At 48.4% G+C, this 20,969-nt stretch overlaps 1 protein-coding gene across 1 annotated transcript; it reads right to left on the bottom strand.

The window, feature by feature from the left end:
• Positions 1–11,805: 11,805 nt before the first annotated feature.
• On the bottom strand, positions 11,806–20,204 carry Mcfd2 (multiple coagulation factor deficiency 2, ER cargo receptor complex subunit). The gene is made up of 4 exons (XM_021658393.2): positions 20,104–20,204; positions 15,096–15,253; positions 14,466–14,625; positions 11,806–13,220 (listed from the first exon to the last, which is right to left on the bottom strand). The coding sequence occupies exons 1-4, from the start codon at positions 20,140–20,142 to the stop codon at positions 13,089–13,091; spliced, it is 489 nt and encodes a 162-aa protein (XP_021514068.1). The 5' UTR covers positions 20,143–20,204; the 3' UTR covers positions 11,806–13,088.
• Positions 20,205–20,969: the final 765 nt, after the last annotated feature.

Genomic DNA, 20,969 nt, shown 5'->3' with positions numbered 1-20,969 from the left:
CTGTGCCATGTGCCAGATGCCCTGTGGGTCCCCGTTCATTCCATTTACAAATGCGGGTAAATGCATCGGGCAGGGATTCGCTCTGGACAATGTGCAGCTGGGAGCAGGGGGCCCTGAAGTAAAGCAAATGTCTCTAAGGGAGACGGGACTCTCGAGGCCACGGGGGTGACTCAGTCCTCACTGAGCTGACTCCGGAGGGTACTGGGGTGCTTTGAGAACAGTTGAGCTCAGGTGTGTCCTGAAGGGGCTGAGGTGTAGCTCAGGTGCTAGAGTGCTTGTCTGACATGCACAAAGCCCAGGGTTGAGTCCTAGCTCTGCATAAACCCAACATGGCAGCACGCGCTGTCATCCCGGCACTTGAGAGGTAGGAGTAAAAGCTCCCTTCTCAGGCACACCTGGCCTCAGTCTTCACAAAATGCCTGTCCTCAGTTGACCACTGGCTCTCATGAAAGATTTGCGTGTCCTTTAGAGACTTCCATGGGCTCAGATGATGACCTAGGGAGGCTTCTGTCTCCCCTGAAACTGGTGTGAGTGACATCAGCCCTGTTTAAAACTTGGTCACTGGGAAGAATTCACTCTTCAGGGAAGATTGTTTCTTGTTTTCCAATAAAACAGCTAAGGATAAATTTTTCCTCAAAACACATCTTTTTAAACTATCTTATTTAATTAAAAACTTCATTTAATTTTGCTTAGCCTTGGCTCAAACCCAGAGCCACGGGCATACAAGGCACTTGCTTTGCCAGTGAGCTACAGCCCTAGCTCTTGACCTACCCTGTCCGGCCCCCCCTCCTGCAGTTCCGTGCAGTAACCCCCTTATCTGGAGGAGAGGGGTGTAGATTCCATAAACTCCAGTGAGTGGCTGACACTGAAGACGTTGTCGAATCTCTTCTCAGCTTCCAGATCACTTGAGTATGAGAGAGAGAGAGAGTATTCATGTGAGCAGTCTGGTCCAATACAGCAGGTTCCAGGAGAGCTACATAGAAAGACCCTGTCTCAATAAATAATTATATTTTAAAAATCCAAAAGGGAAGGCCTGTGGGGCTGGAGAGACACCTCAGAGGTTAAGAACACTCGCTCTAGGAGAGATCCTGGTTCAGAGATCCTGGTTTCTAACACCCATGTGGAAGTCACAACCACACTGCCTGTCACTCCAGTTTCAGGAGATTCTGTCCCCTCCTCCAGACTCCAAGGACACCAGGCACACATGTGGTACACAGACTTACATGCAAGCAAAACACTCAGACACATAAAATAAAGAAATACAAAAAAAAAAATTAAAGATGACATGTGATGCAAAAAGCTAAGTGGCCGGAGCCAGCAGTAATCTCAAAGTTTGTGGATGAGGCAGTCACATTTCATGTCATCACTCTCTGTACCAGCTCTCCACACAGCTTTAGGTTGTGAAAATGTTCCCCCATCAACAACGTTTCTTCAGCAAAAGGATTTTAGGGATTTAGCATGGGGAGGAATCATACGCATCCTTACCCCAGAGGGTCTAACGCGTTCTGTGGTGTAAAAGCTGGGGCATGGGGACGGCAATGAGTTACATTTCAGACTGTCTCCATGACACGCTTCAGGAAGGCCATTTCTCTTGTTGCCACAGAGCCCAGAGAGAATCAGCACGGGTACGTGCACACATGGCTTGTCCACACACGGCATGTCCATGCACTGTCTGAGTGGATGAGGGAGCATGCGCACCGCAGCAGGCATATGAAGGCAGAGGGTGGCCTTGGGTGTTGGTCCTCACTTTCTGCCTATTTGAGACCCACCTCTGCCTCCCATCTCCCTTTTGGGAGTAGTGGGATTGTAGACACGCTCCACACCCAGCCTTTATAGGCTCTGGGACTCAAACTCTCATCCTCGGACATACAGGGAACAATGTTTACCCAGTGAGCCATCTCTCTGACCCCTAATCTGTATTTTTAAGGGGAGACGTTGTTCTCCCTGGAGATCCAAGGCTGCAGCTTTTAGTTCCTTAATATGAAAACTGAATTGGCTCAGTCTGTCCTTCCTCACAGCAGCCAAGCTGTTGCTAGATTTGAACTTCGTTTAAACCCTGGAAAGGGCTGGTGCGTGGTTTCTGCCGGGAAAGGGTTTTCTCCTTCCTTTTAATCAGTGCATAAGTCAACAAGCAGCTTGGGCAATAAATCCCAAACTTTGAGAAATCAAAGACAAGCTCTCCATCTCCATTCACACTCAGGGTGGACAGTCTCAGCGCTCAAGCACTTGGTGTTTGTTTTAGAGGAAACCAAAAGCCAGTGAGAACCAAATGCCCCTTAGCCCGAGCGCTGCCTCTTCCCACACCACTGGAACCTGTCAAAGGGTAATAACCATTGTGTCAGCAAATGATATAGTTGGAGGAGCTATCTATGCAGTACTGGTTGGCTGTGCATCTTTTAGGCGATCCTGCCTTGCCCCACATAAGTCTCCACTGACCTCAGTGATGGGACTGTTTATCATCATTCTCATCACTGTCTGTGGCTGCTTAAATTTTTCAGCTGAACTTTAAGCTTTAGGTAGGAACTTTGGGCTTGGGATTTGGTTTAAGTACCATCCCCTCATTTGGACTCCCCACACAAGCTTGCTGTCGTGAGATGAATGAGACAATGTGGGCTCTGTAATGATTTCAATGTGAAATGCCCCCCACAGACTCACATGTTAAAACATTTGGTTCTGCTAGCAGCACTGTTTTGGGAGATTGGAGACTTGGTGATTTAGGATTCAGATGGTGGAAGTAGGTTGCGCAGGGGTGGTCCTTAAAGGTTATACCTACCCCTGGTTCTGATCCAACCCTCTGCTGTGGTCTGGCAGCAGCGTGGATGTCTTTGCCACACAGTCCTGCCACCATGGCTTTCCTGTCAGGACGATGGCCTGAAACCTTCCTAAAACCATAAACCAAACTAAAACGGCCCCCTTTAAACTGTTTCCATCGGGTATTTGAAATGAGTAAAGGGACTAACACAGAAAATTGGGGCCAGACAAGCAGGGCTGTTGCTGTGATGAGCTGGACCATGTGATTCTGGAGCCTTTGGAGCTGGTTTCCTGGAGGGATGTAGAAGTTTAGCGATGTGGGCTAGAGAAGCCCTAGAAACCTCCAAGCAAAGCCTAGTGGAACATTCTGGTGGAAGTTCAGAAGGTCAGTGTGCTGGCGGAGGCCTAGATAATAAAGACTTTTCATGAGTTTGCAGGTGGGAACAAGGCAAACAACTATACACTCCACATGTGGCAGAGAATCTGGTTGTGTTTGTGCCTGTGCTGTGAGAGTTTAAGTGAGGCTGAATTCAAAATGGTGGATGAATGCATCTGGTGGAGGAAATTTCAAGACAAGCAGACAAAATGTGGCATGGTTTCTGGAGGCTGCTTTGAGCCAGATTTATAATATGAATTTAGAAGAAAAGCAGATCAGAAAGATGTGGAAAGGTGTGAAGGTTTGTGTACATGTAAGCTAGCAGACAAGTAGGGGTAGATAAAGTGGCTATAACTGTTTTAAAAGATTGTTTTAAAAGCATCACTAAAAAGGAATCCTCGGTTCAGTGTTTAGAATGCTTGCCTAACGTACAGAAAGACCTGGGTCCGATCCCCAGCACCACTACAGTTTAGAAATAAAAAAAGAAAGGAGAGAGAGAGAGAGAGAGAGAGAGAGAGAGAGAGAGAGAGGAGGGGCAATAACAAAGGAACTTCAAGTGCAAGACCTCTCACTTATTAAAGACTCCGGGTTATAAAACTGAAAAAAAAAAAATCTCAGGAGATATTTGTTTGGAAAGAGAGTGCCTTCTCAGTGTCCTGAGCAGGGCTACTGGAGAAGGATTTCCCTCTCTCCAGCTGTGCAGGTCCTCAGAGGCTGCTACAGTAGTGACCTACGAGAACCTAGCTACATCTTGAGCTGGCAGGAGAACTTGGCATCATATGTATGGTGCTGGGTGTACAGGCATACATAATGCAAGAATTACGGGGATACGGATGCTCATGTCAAAGTTCCGGAAGGTGATGTGCAACAGAGTCAGACTGTCTGCGTGGAACTCCTCCGGAGGCTATTCATGAAGTTGTGACGCTGAAGCCAAAGCCTCCATGGTGACCTGTCCTGGTTCTGTTTCTGTTGCTGTGATAAAATGCCCCAACAAACAGCAGCTTAGAAAAGAATGGTTTGCTGTAGTTCACAATCCCAGCTGAAGTCCATCGATGCAGGGAATCTACAGCAGCAGGAACTTGAAGCAGCTGGTCACGTCACATCCACAGTCAAGTGCTGGGAGAGAAAGGATGCATGTGTGTCTAGTCTTCATCTAGCTTTCTCTCGTCATATACAGTCTGTGTCCCAACCAGGGAATGGTGCCATCCACTTTCATGTCAATTAAGCAGTCATGACAACTCCCCACAGACATGCCACAGGCCAACACTGTCACCCTTCATTTAGACTTTCTTCCCAGGTGAGTCAAGCTTGTATCGAGCTGGCAATTAAACCAACCATCACAAAACCTCAGGACGCTGGAGGGTTCTGGGTACAGGGATGTCTATCAAGGAAACCTGCAGGCACCCAGTGGTGCTGGCCCAAGAGAAATATCACATCCCCTGCAAATGGTAGGGCCGTGGGGCAGGTGTGGTGAGCCCCTGCAGCTCAGACAACACATATCACAGAAACTGGCCATGCAGTTATGTAATTTAGTGCTTTCTCGGCTGCATTTCAGTCCTGCTTTGGTCCAGTCTTGCTTGCTGTGTCCTCATTCCTCCTCTTTGGTATAGAAGTGATTACTTTGTGTTATTGTGTATCGAAAGTAGGTGGCCAGGCAGTGGTGGTGCACACCTTTAAGTCCAGCACTTGGGAGGCTGAGGCAGGCAGATCTCTGTGAGTTCGAGGCCAGCCTGGTCTACAGCCTGAATTCCAAAACAGCCAAGGCTACACAGAGAAACCCTGTCTCAGAAGAACAAAAACAAACAAAACACCACCTATGTAACTTTTTGGTTGATTTTTGTTTATTTTCTTATTTTATAGGAACTCACAGCTAAGAGATTGCCTTGACTCTCAGTATAACCTTTGGACTCTTATTTGTTTGTCTGTTTATATTTGTTTACTTATTTATTCATTTTTGGTTTTTCAAGACAGGGTTTCTCTGTGTAACTGTGGCTGTCCTGAAACTCTCTGTAGCCAGCTGGCCTCGAACTCACAGAGATCCACCTGCCTCTGCCTCCCAAGTGCTGGTTTTAAAGGTATGTACCTCCACTGCCCTACAGACTCTTTTTTATTATTATTATTTTCTTTTACACTTATTTGTGTGGGGGGAGGGAGTGTACACATGTCATAGCATGTGCGCAGAGATTAAAGGGACAGATTTCAGGGGTCGGTTCTCTCCTTCTACCAGGTATGTTCTGTGGATGAACTCATGCCATTAGGCACCTTTACCTGCTGAGCCGTTTTGCTGGCCTGAGACCCTGGACTTTTGAACAGTTTTGAGACTATGGCCTCATGAAGCTAGTCTGGATGCAGGCTGCATTGTAAGGCGGTCATGAGCCTTGGGGACAAACACAGAATGTCGTGGCTTCAATCTCCAGTGCTGCTCACAGTTGGTCCCTGGATGCTGTAGGGAGGTGTTGGACCTTTGGGACACGGTACTTAGATGGCAGGGGTGGGTCACTAAGGATGGATTTGGTTCTCATCTGGCTCTTTGCTTCCTGGTCCAGTAGCCACATGAGAACCTCCATCGCATGCCCCCATGTCCACAGACAGATGTCATTCACCTTCCCTTCCTCACGGTGACAGACTGCAGCTCCTCCAAAACCAGGAGGCAAATTAACTTTTCCTGGCTTGTTTCTGTCAGGTGCCTGATACTTGGTGCAATCAGGACAGTAACTAATACGGAGTACAGCCAAGTGACTATGAGCAAGCCACCAACATCCAGGAATCCTGAAAAGTACAGAGTAAAGCAAGGTTATGTCACACCAACTAAAGCTGCTTAGACTGTGAACAATCACATAAATTCAGCTACTATTGTCCTCACTGTTTACATGCTGATTATCCATACTGAGGTCTGACATGCCTCACAAAACATTCATTTCATTTCATTCTCTTGCTAACAAGTTTCCAAGGAGTCGGTATTGTGGGGACTTTGAGGAGCCAAAGGATACAGTGTAAATTGATAGAACCTAACAATTGGGCTCAGTGTTTTCTCATCCTTGAAGGCCTACTTACTCCTCAACTCTATGAAGTATGAAACAGTTACTCCCTTTCAGGCAGAAACATGGAGGCTTAGTGCGGATTTTTAGGGCTAGCCTCAAGGTCGCCCCACTAAAGCTGGCTGTGGTGGTATGCTCCTATATCCCAGCCCTAAGCAGAGGCAGGTGCGTCTCTGTGAACTCATGAAACACAATATCGTTAGGTGGATAAATTTCTGCGTCTCCCAGTTTCCCAATAGTTCTCCCTGAGTCCTACTCTGTGGTCAGAGGTTGAAGTCAATCTGTCTTATGTCCTCAGAGATCAGCAAATTTAGTTAAAAGAAGACATGGCCAGAAGTACGTTAAAATACTTGATGTATTGATTAATCATCAGTGACAGCCCTGGGCCCTGCCCCCAATCACTTTGTATATGATTTCCACAGCACTCCTCTAAAGCGGGCACCTGGTTCTGCCCAGCTTGAAGAGGAGGTAGCTAAGGCTCCAGAAGCCAGCTTACTCGTCTGGAACTTAGACCTAAGGTCTGCAATTCCCCCACACACACACATGCTTCCTCAGATCTCCAGAAGAATGGCAGCAGTAGGCAACTGTGGCGGGCTTACAGACTCAGGCCTGAAGGGCTCCTGTCCCGATGGAAAGGCCAGGGCTGGCCTGACAGAGCAGTCCTTGCATCGTCTCTCCACAATTTGCCTTTATCTGCCTTCCTGGTGCTCCAGCTCCAGGCTGTGGTTGAGTTTTTCTGTCTTTTTTTTTTTTCCATCTCTGTCCTCACAACTCCTCAAACTTCTGTGTGGTCTTGTTCCCTGGCGAGCCAACCCACGAAGGGTGCAGAGACTCCCTGCTCCTCCAATTCAAGCAACCAGAGGGGGGTCTGGGGATGAATCTGCATGGGTGGAAGAAACACCTAGAAGGAAGGAGCCCAAAAGGCGATGGATGGCAAAGCATGGATTCCTTCTCTATGGAGGCCTGACCATTTCACCAGAGCTCAAGTTCACAGCAGTCCCATCCAATCCCACTTCCCCATCATGCCTTCTGCAATTTGAGAAAGGTAGAAGGTCTGATTCCCCAAACAAACCCATGTTTTTGTTCTTTTTCAAACGGTTAAATAATTTCAATGTGTTTTATGCTCTCTCTGTACGTGTGCGTGCATGCTTGTGTGTGTGTGTGTTCAGATGACCATTTGACACAGAAAAGAGTGACAGAAGAGCTATTACGTTGCCTTTGGGGGAGAGAGAGAGTTGGGTTGGGGTGGGCCCTGCTACTTGGGAATTCATGAAGCATGGGATGTCAGCTGGCTGCCTTTAGGTGCCGATGGGCTGAAGGGCTTTAGTTTAAGTATCAAGGTAGCCAGCCCTGCACTGAAATGTCTGTGTTCTTGCCAATTGCATTACCCTGACCATAGCCCACAAGCCTGGTCCTTCTGGGAATAAACTGAGGGCTGGCTGAAGGGCCACATCTTAGCCGAACCATTACACACAGCCTGTGTGCATATATATATACATATGTATTTGTGTTATGCAAGGTTGCCTGTGGTGTGTGTGCGTTACTTGAGGTTGAACCAAGACCTAACACATGCTAAGCAAGTACTCGACTGCTGAGTTGTACTTTGTATTTTGAGACATGGTCTCACTAAGTTGCCCAGACTGGTCTTGAACTCGTCATCTTCCTGCCTCCTCCTCCTCCTGTCTCTGGGATCTTTGTATGAGCCACTGCAGCTAGCTGCTGGACCTTTCCTACAGAGGATGTTTTTCTGGCATTGCAAGCCTTGAGTCCATACAGAGTCACCCTCCCCACAGGCTACTGTAGCCCACTGCATCCCATGGTGTCCCTGACAGACTTGGGACTAGTGGCCTTTTCCCATTCCCTGAGTCCCCCCCACATCCTTGTCCCTGCAATGTAGCATGGCCGTGACTCATTGAGGCTGCTCAGTTAACTTGGAGAACTGAATTCCCCGTGCAGGCAAGCCAGGACATTTTGTGTGTGACCTTGACCTTGAGTCTAGCTCTCGGCCTACACTCTCCCTGTGTTCTGCTCTGCCCAGCCTATTGGAGTTGACAAATGAGTGCACGCTGACGGCTTCAGAAATACACTGGGAGTGGAAATAACAGACAGAGGGAGCAAATGAGCTTGAGTTTTTCAGGAGTGAAACAGAAAAACTTAACAGCCCCTGGATAAGCTGACATTCTTTCCCACCGTGGGACACTGCTGCCATCTAGTGGTAAGTCTGAAACCAATAAGGTATGAACTCTTGTCAAGATACATAAAAATCTCACCCTTAAAATCCTGCTATTCACGGGGTTGACGATCACAGAAATATTGTCATTAAGTGCAAAAAAAACCAGTGTTCATTTACTCCTGCCATGCACATTATAATAAAAGATGACAGAGCAGGGTGAATTGCAAACATAAACCCAGAACCCCAAAACAATACCGTAGGCAAGGAGCGGTAGAGACTGCAGTATGCATGTCCCTTTGTTTGCACCGTGGATGCTAATTGTTCCAGAGCTGCAATGAGCATCGTGGATGCTATTGTCCCTGGGCTATTAGGGTGGGCTTCCTAGCTTCAGTATTCAGGGCCCACAAGATGGAGAGAAGAAAAGACATGCATCTTTATTTTCATGAGTCTCAAACAAGCGTAGTCTAGTCTTCGATTATGAGCTAAGCAAAAATTCAGTTCTGGCCTTATCTGTGGAAGCAGAGCTACGTCTCCACTAACGTGTACAAACAAGGCCATGTCTGTGACTGTTTTCTGTGCACAAGTCAGGAAAGGGGCCTGTGGGAAAGAATCAGAGAGGATAAAAGCTGAATGAAGCAAAATAATGTCATTTTAGCAAGATTTTTCTTCTGACAGGAAGGAACCTCTGACCTACAATTTGTCCTGCCTGCAAGATGTGCTGGGGTGAAAGCAGCATAGAAACTGTGGGAATGGCCAACCAATGACAGGTCCAACTTAAGACCCAAGCCATGAGAAGAAGCCCATGCCTGATACCATCTGGATGGCCAGAACCCAGAGGCTGGATAGCTCAGAGACCTAGGATAGAACCAAACACGATTGGAAAAAAGAAATGGTTCCTAATGATATTCTGCTATACTTGTAGATAGAAGCCTAACAATCATCATCAGAGAGGCGTCACCTAACAACTGACAGGAGCAGATGCAGAAAGCCACAGCCAAAAATTAGGCAGAACTTGGAGAATCCCAAGAAAGACCGGAGGAAGGAATGCAGGAGCCAGAGGGGTCAAAGACACAAGAACACAGCCCACAGAATCAACTAACCAGGGCTCATAGGGACTCAGACAGTTTTGGAGCCTGTATGGGTCTGACCCAGGTCTTCTGCATATATGCTATGGTTGTGTAGCTTGTTGTTCTTGTGGGACTCTGAGCAGTGGGAGCAGGGCTGTCTCGACTCTTTTCCTCCTACTGGGTTACCTTGTCCAGCCTTGACAGGAAGGGATGTGCCTAGGCTTAGTACACCTTGTTATGTGTGTTCTGTTGCTATCCCTGGGAGGCCTGCTCTTTTCTGAAGGAAAATGGAGGAAGGATGGATCTGGGGAGAGGAGAGATGCAGGAGAGGAACTGGGAAGAGAGGAGGGAGAAGAAACTGCAGTGTGAGAGAAGAAAAATATATATGTATTACATATTTTATTAATATTTTATTACATATATTAAAAGTGTGGTGGCACACACTTTTAATCCCAGCACTCAAGAGGCAGAAGGAGGAGGATCTCTGAGTTCAAGTTCTGGTTGAACTGGTCTACAAAGCAAGTTCTAGGATAGCCATGAATACACAGAGAAACCCTGTGTCTAGCAGTGTATGCACATACCACATGCATGTAGTGACAGAACAGATCAGGGAAATTGGATCTCTGGAACTGGAACCATCTCTCCAGCCCATTACCATCTGTTTTTAAACCATGTCTGTTGCTTTCTTAAACTGTCCAAGCCCCCCTGGCAGAATGGAAATCTAATGGAAAGCCAGGTGTTGAAACAGCTGTCATACAAAACTCTCTGGCACACCTTCTTTTCCTAGCTGAGGGATGGTGGCACTGCTGGCGGCCTGCCGCTGCCAACCCAGGAAGGCCCAGTGTCAGTGAGAGGGGATAGATAGCCTTTGGTCTGACTGGTGTGTGTAACTTATGACTGCATCTGACATGAATGGCTCCTCGGTTCTCCCTTGAGAAGACATTCATTCACCCATTCATTCAGCATAGAAATGAGGAATGTCAGAAATAGAGATCCTTTGATCCCTGCTCCCCAGGAGTCACAGGAAGGGGTATTTATGGCCCAGCAGATTCAGTGAGGAACTGGCAGGCCCTTTAGCCCTCTGGGCAGCAGATGACTATTCCACACAAAGCATACTACCTGAGGGACTGTAGTTTCATCTTACGTGACAGGTAAGTAAGCGCACAGACGCACGGGTGCACACACGCATGTACCGGCCAGAGGTCAAGCTCAGGTGCTGTTCCTTGAGGAAACCACCTTGTCTTTTGAGACACAGGCTCTGTGACCTGGAGGCTGACTGGCCAGAGAGTTCCATAAATCCACCTGCCTCTGTCTTGCCCGTGTCAGGGTAACAACTGCACACCACCAGGAGTTTGTTGTTTATTTATTTATTCATTTTACATCCCGATTGTAGGCCTTCCCTCCACCACAACGTCTTCGTGGGTGCTTAAGACCAAGCCTGGGCCTCACACTGACTAGGCACACTTCACCAACTTACCTCTCCCAGCCCTGGTTTGCCCTTATTTTGTTAATTTTCCTAACTCCTTTGTGGCTTCTTAACTCTCTTCTTAGTTATTTTTCAGATGAGAAGTTAAAAGTTTAGAACTTCACACACAAGGCCTGATTCCAAACCTCAGCTCATCCTCAATCTTTGCACCAGGCTGCCTCTCCTGTCGATAAGGCAGGCCACAGATGCCCCTGTAGTGTTCACCAGCTGAGAAAGTCAAGCCTTGCTAGGGAGGGTGTGGGGGTGTGCAGCGTGACACTGTGTCCCTAGTGTCCCAGACCCTCTCCCTGCAGGAAAGGCAAGCAGGGACAGGACCACAGGGGTAAGATGAAGTCTGAACAGCCAGCCGTGGAGGAAGCAGCCCATCTCGCCTGTTTAATGGTCCAGTTCTATCTTTGCAAGACCTTCTCTTTGTTCTTGCTGACTCCCCAGCTGCCAGACAGTATGATTTCTCCAGCTGTGCATGCACTCCCAAGATCCTTCCAAGGCCCTCCACATGAAGGGCCAGTCCACAGCCTAAAAGTCTTTGGGGAGGGGGGAGGAACAGGCAGAAGGCAGTGTGTCCTTTTCAGAATGCCAGGGAGGCTGCTCTGACGCGTGGGCCGGGGTCTGCTCCAGCAGTGAGTCACAAGACTCAGGGAAAACACTGTTTGCCTACCTAGAGAGTGCTGTCACAATCCCACTCTGGCTGGAGAAAGATTCAAAAGTGAGTTCATTTAGGATTAAAAAAAAAAAAAAAAAAAAAAAAAGGCTTAAAGGGGAAAGAGACTCCAAATAGTAACAATCTATTCTGCAAAAAAGGAGCTCACAGCTCACAGCTCACAGCTCCTGAGAAAAAGGCAGGCAGGTATAAATGCTGCTTAACCGAGCCTTCGTGTGGTGGGGAAAGGCTGTGAGGACAGAATCAGCTGCTCTTTTTTTTTTTCTCATCAGTTTTATTGTCAGATAGCCAGAGTTCATTATATAAATCTTTCAAAATAATTAGATATTACAAGAATAGTTTACAAGTCAGCTCTGATTGCACAAATACTTGACACAGGAAACTGTCTTACAAATACTGAAGTTTTCTTACAAGAATATTTTAATAAAGAAAATAAGTCTCTATACATCTTAAAGGAAATTTGATTCAGTTTCTTTTTCCGATCCCACCATCATTCTGGATTCTGTTTTACAGTATGTCTATCACATCCCACAAAGCAAATTACAACTCGTGGTGCCTCTCTTTCAGCTACTACTGAGATTCACAATGCTAAAGGGCTTTAGGCTTCCTTTTCTGACCTTCCCTGAAATGAAAAGAATTCTCATATTCAGGCTTAAAGAGGTAATTTTGAAAACATTCCTTCGAAACTTGGGTGAGGTTAATCACCATTCTGAGTGACAATCTTTTCAGGTCTCACTCAGGCTAGAGCAGCTGATAGTTTATACCTGCGGTACCAAGCCAAGAGTTCATAAACCGTGGAGGGAGTCCTGGGAGCAAGGATGAAATACAGGATTAGAAAAGCTCAAACAGTGGATAGTGATTAGAGAACACTCCAATTCAAGGTCTCTCCCAGGCTGAAAATGAAGTCTAGAGTGTGGCAGTACTTGTATAAAATACCAGTGATCTGAAAAAGGCTAATTACTTAGGTGAGTAGTGTCTCCTTATTTCCAGAATGCCAATGGAAATGGAATCTTAGACAGATGCTGCATCCACTGAACTCAATAGGTAACATTCTTCTTATGCTGCTGCTTTAATATACACTATTATACAGCCAATTTCCCAGAGCAAGTAATGCTATATGCCAGGAGAACAGAATAGTGACCCACCAGGAAAAACATGTGGCTTTCACACTGTCCCTCCATTGTTACTGTGTCCTTGGCAAAGCATACTGTCTTTACTTTTCCATGTAGAATGGATTAACATCAAGAAGTGAAGTGGCATTCTACAGTCAAGTCCTGAGAGCTTGGGAATACCCCATCACCCTTGTCTACATGTCACCCAGCTCTTGTCCGACAAGTTTACAAGCAGTCTGGGACTAAGGCACAGCCCAGTTCTCTCCCATTCCTTCTGGCTTCCTCCTCACCCAGCGTAACACTGCCACGGGATCTTACCAAAGGTTGCAGCAGGAGATGGAAATGAGTTCTTTTGCATTACCAGACACATTCCTTCACATTATCAAGGGTAACGTTTGCATATAGTGAAAGAGCCAAATAGTGTCTACTGCAGTGATTTTGCAAATTCAGCATAGTCGATGTATCCATCATTGTTCACGTCATCATCTCTCAAAACGCCATCTATTATGGTAATCAGTTCCTTTTCGCTCATTACTGGTGCGTGTTCGCTCCCCTCCTACCAATCAGTAAACAAGATAACGAGGTACAGAATTACAAAGGAGCATTAGCAAATGCCTAAGAGGTCTGCTTATCTAGCAGCTTTCAAGGTAATAGCGGCCACTTCTAGGAATACAGACTCATCTGTCAGTGTCAACTCAGAAAACTCCGAGTGAGAAACTACATATGCCATTTACAAGAAAGATGTGACCAAAACAGGTTCTGACTGCTTTGCTTACGAAATTACTATTTATTCTTTTGTAGTTACAAAGTAATGCACAGTCAGTGCAGAAAGCTGGGTGTGGACTCCAAAGAACTGTTTGTCGGAGTCTACGACCTCTACACCATCCTAAGAGCCCATCACCTGAAACCCTCTGGAGGGTCATCCTGATGCACAATTTGCCTAAGGAAATGTGAACAGTGACATATTGGACACCTGGGGGCAGAACAAGAAAACACTGCCAAGCGTGCCAGTCACTGTTCTGTCTTAGAAGCTGGTGGAGGACTGTGCCCACTGCAAAGCTCTGGACAGTCACACGGCGACCAGCTCTTCCTTGGCTGCCTCTCCCACAGCTATGATTTCCACAGCTCTGTGGCCACCACTCTCACAAGCCAGGCCTGCAGAATCCTAAATCCTCTTTGACACCAGTTTCACCTCCACCACTCCTCACACATGGGATCCCCCCAAACAAGGCTCCAGTTAAAACTGGCTGGTGCTCCCTATGCCTACAGAGCAAACCAACCCTGCACTGATCTTCTGGTAGGCCCCCCCACATCTTCACTCCCGCACCCCACCACCTGAGGCTGAGGAGAAGACAAGGATGTCGATCTCAGTTCCCTCAGCTGGACGATGGGGAGTAAGTCTGCTGACTCAGGCTGCTGTGGAGCCGACACATCTCTGTTTGAACACGCCTTAGGACACTGGGGAGCACTGCACGACACAACCCACGACTACTTCCGAAGCTCTGTCCCTCTGTCCTGCAGTCACCATTCTTCTCAAATGAAATGACCTCTTTCCTGTGCTCTGCATCATGGCCCTGGCTTGTTTTTCAGGCTGGACCCTCAAACTCCAGCGAGAGTCGAAATGCCGAAGCCCTGGCCCAAACAGGCTCAGCTTGTCTGGGGCAGGGAGTGGGGGTGGGAAGAGGTGGGTTACACAGTAAGGGGGAAGAAGTGTGGCAGCACTGCTGAGGCATGAGCACAGCACAGGCCACCACACTGGCACCAATCTCCCCAGATACCCCAAACTGAAGTCCTCACCTACCTCCTTATGGACATGAGTGATGGCAGTGGAGAGCTCTAACCCGTCAAGCAAATTGTTGCCATCATAATCATGCATTTTGAAATAATGGAGCTGCAGTTCTTGCGGGGACATCTCCTCCTCTGGCCTATTGATGACACCGTCCAGATGTTCCAAGATATGCCTGAAAAGTAACAGTAAGACCATGCCAAAACCTTCTTGTGAAGACTGTACTCAGCTCAGAAACAACCCACATTCAAGGACATAGCAACAGCTAGGGCCAAAAAAGGGGTGGGGCCAAAGCATAGTGGGCCAGCTGCTGCCGGCTGGGACTGAGGCACTAAAATTGTGTCTTGTCAGAATCAGGTAACCGTAATTATATTCTGGATTCTGTTACTACGGCTGTATTAGGTGGGGGAGGGATGAAAGAGGAAGACTAAATTCTGACAATTAATTCACTGTGTTTAGGCTTTAAGGTCCTCCACCTATGAAATGATGAAGACAGATACCTTAATACTAGCAGTCCCAAGGGATAAGCACCATCCCTGAAAAATGTCCAGGAGCCCTACAGATTGCTAGGAAAGAAGGTGGGGTGCCCTGTGGGCTATAACTGCAGGCAATGGCCTGGAACCCTGGCCCCAGCTAAATACATACTCTTGGTCGTGCACTGTGCTCTTGTCCAGGCCCAAGCTGCCATGATGGACGCTGGCCCCATGCTCCTCGGTCCTGGCACCCGGGGCACAAAAGGCCCAGAACAGGACACACAAGAAGGGAGCTCTGAGAAGCCGCAGGGGTGTCATAGTTACGAGTACCTGGGAGGTGGGAAACACAGAAGGTGAAGACATAGCATCAGAGCTATGGTCCCTTCCAAGAGCTGACAACGCACTGGGAAACCTGGGGGTGGGCGTTGGGGGAGCAGTGTCAGCGGTAGAGCGCCCAGCACACACAAAGTGCTGGGCTCCACTCCCAGGACCACAGAAAAAGTCAACCTGGTAGGGTGGTGGCAACAGCACACATCTTTAATCCCAACATCTGGGAGGTGGAGGCAGAGCAAGGGAGATCTAGCTAGAGGCTAGCCTGGACTAGAGAGATAGCACCAGTATAGCCAGGAATACATAGAGAAGCCCTATCTCAAAAAAGCAAAAGAAGAAAAAAATGAAAAAAGTCCAGCTCTGCCACTAGCTGTCCTGCTTCCCATTACTCAGCTAAGCAGCAGAATGTTTTCTGATAGAATGTCAGAGGGCTGAGCAGTCATCTGAGTGCTTAAAGAATCCAAAGACTAGGATCCTATAAGCCACAGCCCACACACGCTTTCTACTGGAGTACAACATAAGCAGAATGAGGAGCTCAAAAGAGAAAAGGCCTTTGGGAGTCTGAAGTAACTTCCTTGGGTGAAGGAATATCAGAGAAGGCTGACAGACATGGTGATGCTTCAGCCAGGCTGGACTGACAGCAGGAACACTGGGTCTGGGGGGAGATGGCAGCCAAGCGGGAGCAGGTGCAGGCAAGCAGGACCAAGCCCAGCAAATCTGGTCTCTCAGGAGGCAACATGGGCAGCAGCAGGTGCAAAGGAGAGCAGACAGCACATGCTGAGCCAAGAGGACAGCATTTCCTGAGAACAAGTGGGGAGCAACTGACGAGTACAAGAGATGAGGCCACACGTTGGCATGGCTTTGGACATACTCATCTGTCGGCTTGATAGGAAGGGGTAGAGTGAGACAGGACTGGAGACAGGACCATGTAAGCTGACAGAAGCCATCAGGCTGGTCATGTCAACCTCAAAGCAGTGATGTGGAGGAGACCATCATTCCAGCCTCGTCCACCTGCTAGGGGCTCATAACTTAGGCATGCTGGGAACATTGAAAAGGAAAGCTACAGAGAAATTCACAACACATCCTAATGACATTTGAAATTAAGATCAACAAGACAAGTCGGCCACCCAGCAAGCTCCCTGAGGACCAACTTACTTTGTATCACAGGAATTGTCACCACAGCTTAGGTGGCCTTCAATAACTGCTGGCTTCACACAAAGTCCTGTCCTTTCTGGGCTTAGATGAGACACTTACCTCAAAATGGAAGGTGAAAGACAGCTCAGGACCTTAATCACAGCTTGTGTCCTCATCTCCAAAGGCAGAGCCAGTTCCGCCATGACTAACAGTAGCAGGACCCCAAGCCCTCAGCAGTAAAGACAAAGCATAACGTTCAGCCCCTCCTTAACACTGGCTAATCTCAGAGCATAGCTCTGAAGCCTCCTTGTGCCAGGAACTGAGAAGCAAAGGCACTACAGCCCTCACCCATCCTAAGCTCTCAGGGAGCTTATGCTATGACATTTGCAAAGAATTCCCTAACGTACTTTGCCTGTCTTCCACCACCTGTCCCATGAATGAAGCAGCAACCACTGGAAGGGGTAACTTACAGGGGACTTAAAAGTAGTATCTAGCCTGACTGCTGTGCAATGGCATCATGCCATCTGTCATTCTGCATAAGATTTCTAATATAGATTAAATGAAAAGGCAGGTGGCAAAAGTCTTCACTGTTGTAAAATAAATACATATGCACACACACAAAGTTTTAAATTATAAGATTAGGATGATTCTTTTTGTCTACGATTCTAAAATGAGTATTATTACTGGGCATGGTGGGTGCACCCCTTCAAACCCAGCACTTGGGAAGCAGAGACAGGCAAACTGTGAATTTGAGGCTAGCCTGGTCTACATGTGCATTAAGGCCATGTTGATTTCAGGTGTCTTCCATACTTGCTCTCTACTTTATGCTTTGACAGGGCCTCTCTCTGCACCCGAGCTTGATGACTCAGATATTTGGCTAGTGACCTGGCTTCTCTGCTTCCCAAGCACTTCGGCTAGAGGCACTGACACATGCAGCCGATGTTTACATGGGTGCTGGGAATGCCAGTCCTCAAGCTGGTTATCCTCTGGACCACCTCCACAGCACACAGCCAAGCTCCGATATCAGTGTAATAGAGGGCAGAACCTTGAACTGACTACTAGACAGAAAGGGATCACTGAATCCATGGCCTTTCCCTCTAACAACATGGCTGGACCCAGCTGGGGTTTGTGTCTATGGGGATGTTTGCTACTCAGATAATAACAAAAAGTAACCAATGACTAATAAATACAGGACCTGTAACTTCAGCTTACCCTTTCCCAAGGGACACAGCATAAAAGCCAAGAACCACCGAGCATACAGCGGCAGGTTCTTAACCATCGAAGCACAACACATGCCAGCCCCTGCAAATCAGAAGATCCCACAAGTACTGTAGTGACAAGAGCTAATGACTGCCACTTGTCAAATTAAACTGTCCAGTCAAAAGAAAAGAGAGTACTCCATCCTGACCAAAGAACAAGTTGCATCATCCATAATCTAATTACTTAGTTCAAGCCATGGGCACACAGCCTGGAAGATAAGCCCTAAGAGTTTCCAAACTCAATGGCCTTCAGGAAACTTCACAGGCCAAGCTTGAGAAAACGCCAGGTGGGGAGACTGGCGGCTGCTTTTCCTTTTCTAAAGACAGGCAGACTCCCATGTATAGAGAGCCTCATTTTGATGTTTCTGGAGCCTGGGAAACTTGACTATCCTATGCCCTCCTATAAAATGGTTTGTTCTAGGTTAGCATATTACTTATATACTCTTGACCGAAGACTAGTCTCCATCTTTTGGGGAAGGTCATCGTCACCAAAATGCGAAGCTCTGGGGGATACACACAAATAGCAATGAAGAAGGAAATGCCTTATTAACCCTGGCCATCAAGGAGTAAGCTCTGCTGCAGCAGATTACCTTCACATCCAGAGGGGGCTTTGGAATACAACCCATGCGTTAGCATTCATCACAAGGAGCTGCACGGGTCTGCCGGCAATGCTGGCCTCCCTCAGAGCTTTGACTTCAACAAGGCTCCACTCACTGCTGCTCCGTTCCTACTGACTGACGCAACTGGTTATCCCTTCTAGGCCCGGTGCAAACGTGACCTAAAGACTCTGGCAGATCACACTGCTTTCTTCCTTGTCTAACCATTTCTTCCTTCCTGTTCTTTTTCCTCTTTCCAAAAGCCAGGACCTTGTATTCTCTGAACAATGCTGAGCTGGCCTAGGAACTGGCACGGAATAAGATGAGATTTAGCACAACAATGTGTCAGCCTTTATCTCTAGGCTTGAACTTTTTCCCACTCCTGGGAAGGGCTTGGCCCACCCTTCCCTCATTTTGTCTCATAATTTCTATCGGTGAGTGAGTTTTCCTCCTAGCAGCTGTTGGCAACTTAGATTTTCTAAGTCCAAGAGTTCTTAGTTAAGAATTTACATTCAAAGCAGCCACATTTAACAACATCCAGACATCCTGTTCCCAGAGCCAATGCCAATGAAAACTGACCAGAGTTTTGTCATCTCCATATTCTTGAAGTAAAAGCAGCCAGTTAAGTCTCCAGGTTAAGGAAACCTCTACAGAGGCTAAGGCTGACAACCTGCCCTAAACAGATTGGTGTTTAACAGTCTGAGCTATCTGTTCATGGGGGGGGGGGGGGAAGAAAAGCCACACTACCCTTATACAGTTAACTAACAGCCTAGTAACAGGAAGAGCAGCACTGAGAAGGCTGTGAGAAAAGCGCTGTTGCCCGGCAGGACTCTTCTCTCACAGGTCACAGCCTAACGCAAACAGAGGCCACTAAAGGGACACCCAAGGGCTATCACATAAACCCCCATCCGCACTTGTAATAACACAGGAGGGAAGAAATATTTCAACCAAAAAAAAGAAAAAGTGTGCCCCTCATAGAAGGAACATACAGCAGTGAACACCTAAACTCAGAAAAGACTTGGGTCCAATCTAGGAGAATACTCAGTTGAGGAGAGCCTGGTCTTGAGTAAAGCACATAGGCGAGTCACAGCAGGGTGCAAGCAGGCCAGGGTGCAAGCCAGAAAAGGCAACAAAAATCCACTGAAGGACAATGCAACGGGGCAGGGGTGACTGAGCATATGAGATTTGTTTTCAGAGAGTGTCTCTAGCTCCCCTGTACTGGAAGAATTGAAGAGGTTCAGAAAATAGTCAAAGGATCAAAAAGGGGCTGCTGAATCAGCGAACGCAAGAAAGTGTCTAAGTAAAGTCGGAGTTCTGAATGGGTTCGACGTATTTGAGGAAGTTCATGAGAACGACGCCCAGGCCTCTGGTTTGGGCATGTGTGTGGATGGAGGTGCCATGCCCCAGGGAGCGAAGAGAAAAGGGCATCCCCTTGTCTACACAACCGCACAGGCTCAGGCTGGCCAACGCCGCCGCAACAAGACCTGTGGGTCTGCCCCGAGGAAGATGGGGGAGCCAAGGGCAGGCGGAGTAACGCCCGCGGCCCGCGAGCTTCCAGGCCAGCCGGGGCCAGAGTGCAGCCCACCCAGCTGGCCCCACAGCCTGGTACTGAGTCGCCCTCCTCCCCGCCCGGTGGGTGGTGGGCACAACCAGCACCGCGGGGCTCAGCCCGGCTGACACGTCTGGCCCGGAAGCCCCCTCGGAAGACAGGCTGCCGCCGTGGGCCACAGGTCCCGCTGCACCCTGGTGGTCGGCGCCCTTCACCCCGCCGCTCCGGCCTCCCAGCCCCAGCCCCAGGCCCCAGGTCCGCCCGCCGATCTCTGCCCCGAGGGTCAGTCCTCCCACCCGCGGCTTCGCTCACCCAGACAATCCCCGACCCAGCCGCGAAGCACTCCAGCATGAGCCTTGCCAGCTGCCGTCCGCCGGACGCCTTTTCTCGGGCCGCCAGCCCCGCCCCCGCCCCGCCGCGCACGCGCACCGCCTCCTCCCCGCCCACTCGGCCCCGCCCCCCGCTGGCCTGCTTCTCTGAGATCACGTTTGCCCCCGCGGTTGGCCGAGCGGGACCCGCCCCTAGAGGGCGACACCCTGCTGCTTGGGCCGCGGGGAGGCCCAGCGGCGCGCATGTTGCTAGGCAACCCCGGAAGCCCGAGGACGTGGCTCGATGTGGGTTGTGGACTGCAGGATCCGGATGGGGTGACCTCGCGAGCTGGCCAGCCCCGCCTTCCCTCTCCTTTGGCGTGTCTCTCGGTTCCTCTGGTCCTCCTACTACAAACTGGAGAGAGAGTGTGAGAGTGTAAAACCCCATCTCCTGTCCTAATGAACCAGCTAGAAAATGCCGGTGCTCGCCCTGGCTCCTGCCTTTCCTAGATTGGCCTACTTGCCTTTTCTCTTTGCTGCATTCCTGAAGCTGCATCAGTCTCAGTGCCCATTCACTCTCAAGCTCCACCAGGATTCTATGGGCGACCCAGTTCCTGAAATTGGCTGTTTTTATTTTTAGCGAGAAGGTAAAATATTTTCAAAAACGATCCTGCCCTTTACTCCTACACAAAATTGTCATTCAGCAGAGGCAGGCGGATCTCTGTCCAGGACAGCCAAGGCTACACAGAGAAACTGTATAGAACAACAACAACCAAAATGTTGTTCAGTGAATGTGTATGCGCTTAGGACTGTACTTTTTTTCAGATGCTTGTGAACTGAACTGCCACCATGAACTAGAGCTTTGCTGTA

Source organism: Meriones unguiculatus, chromosome 1, assembly GCF_030254825.1.
Source record: "Meriones unguiculatus strain TT.TT164.6M chromosome 1, Bangor_MerUng_6.1, whole genome shotgun sequence".
Lineage (NCBI taxonomy): Eukaryota > Metazoa > Chordata > Mammalia > Rodentia > Muridae > Meriones > Meriones unguiculatus.
The sequence above is the reverse complement of the archived record's forward strand: the minus strand, read 5'-3'. Positions and strand labels throughout refer to the sequence as shown.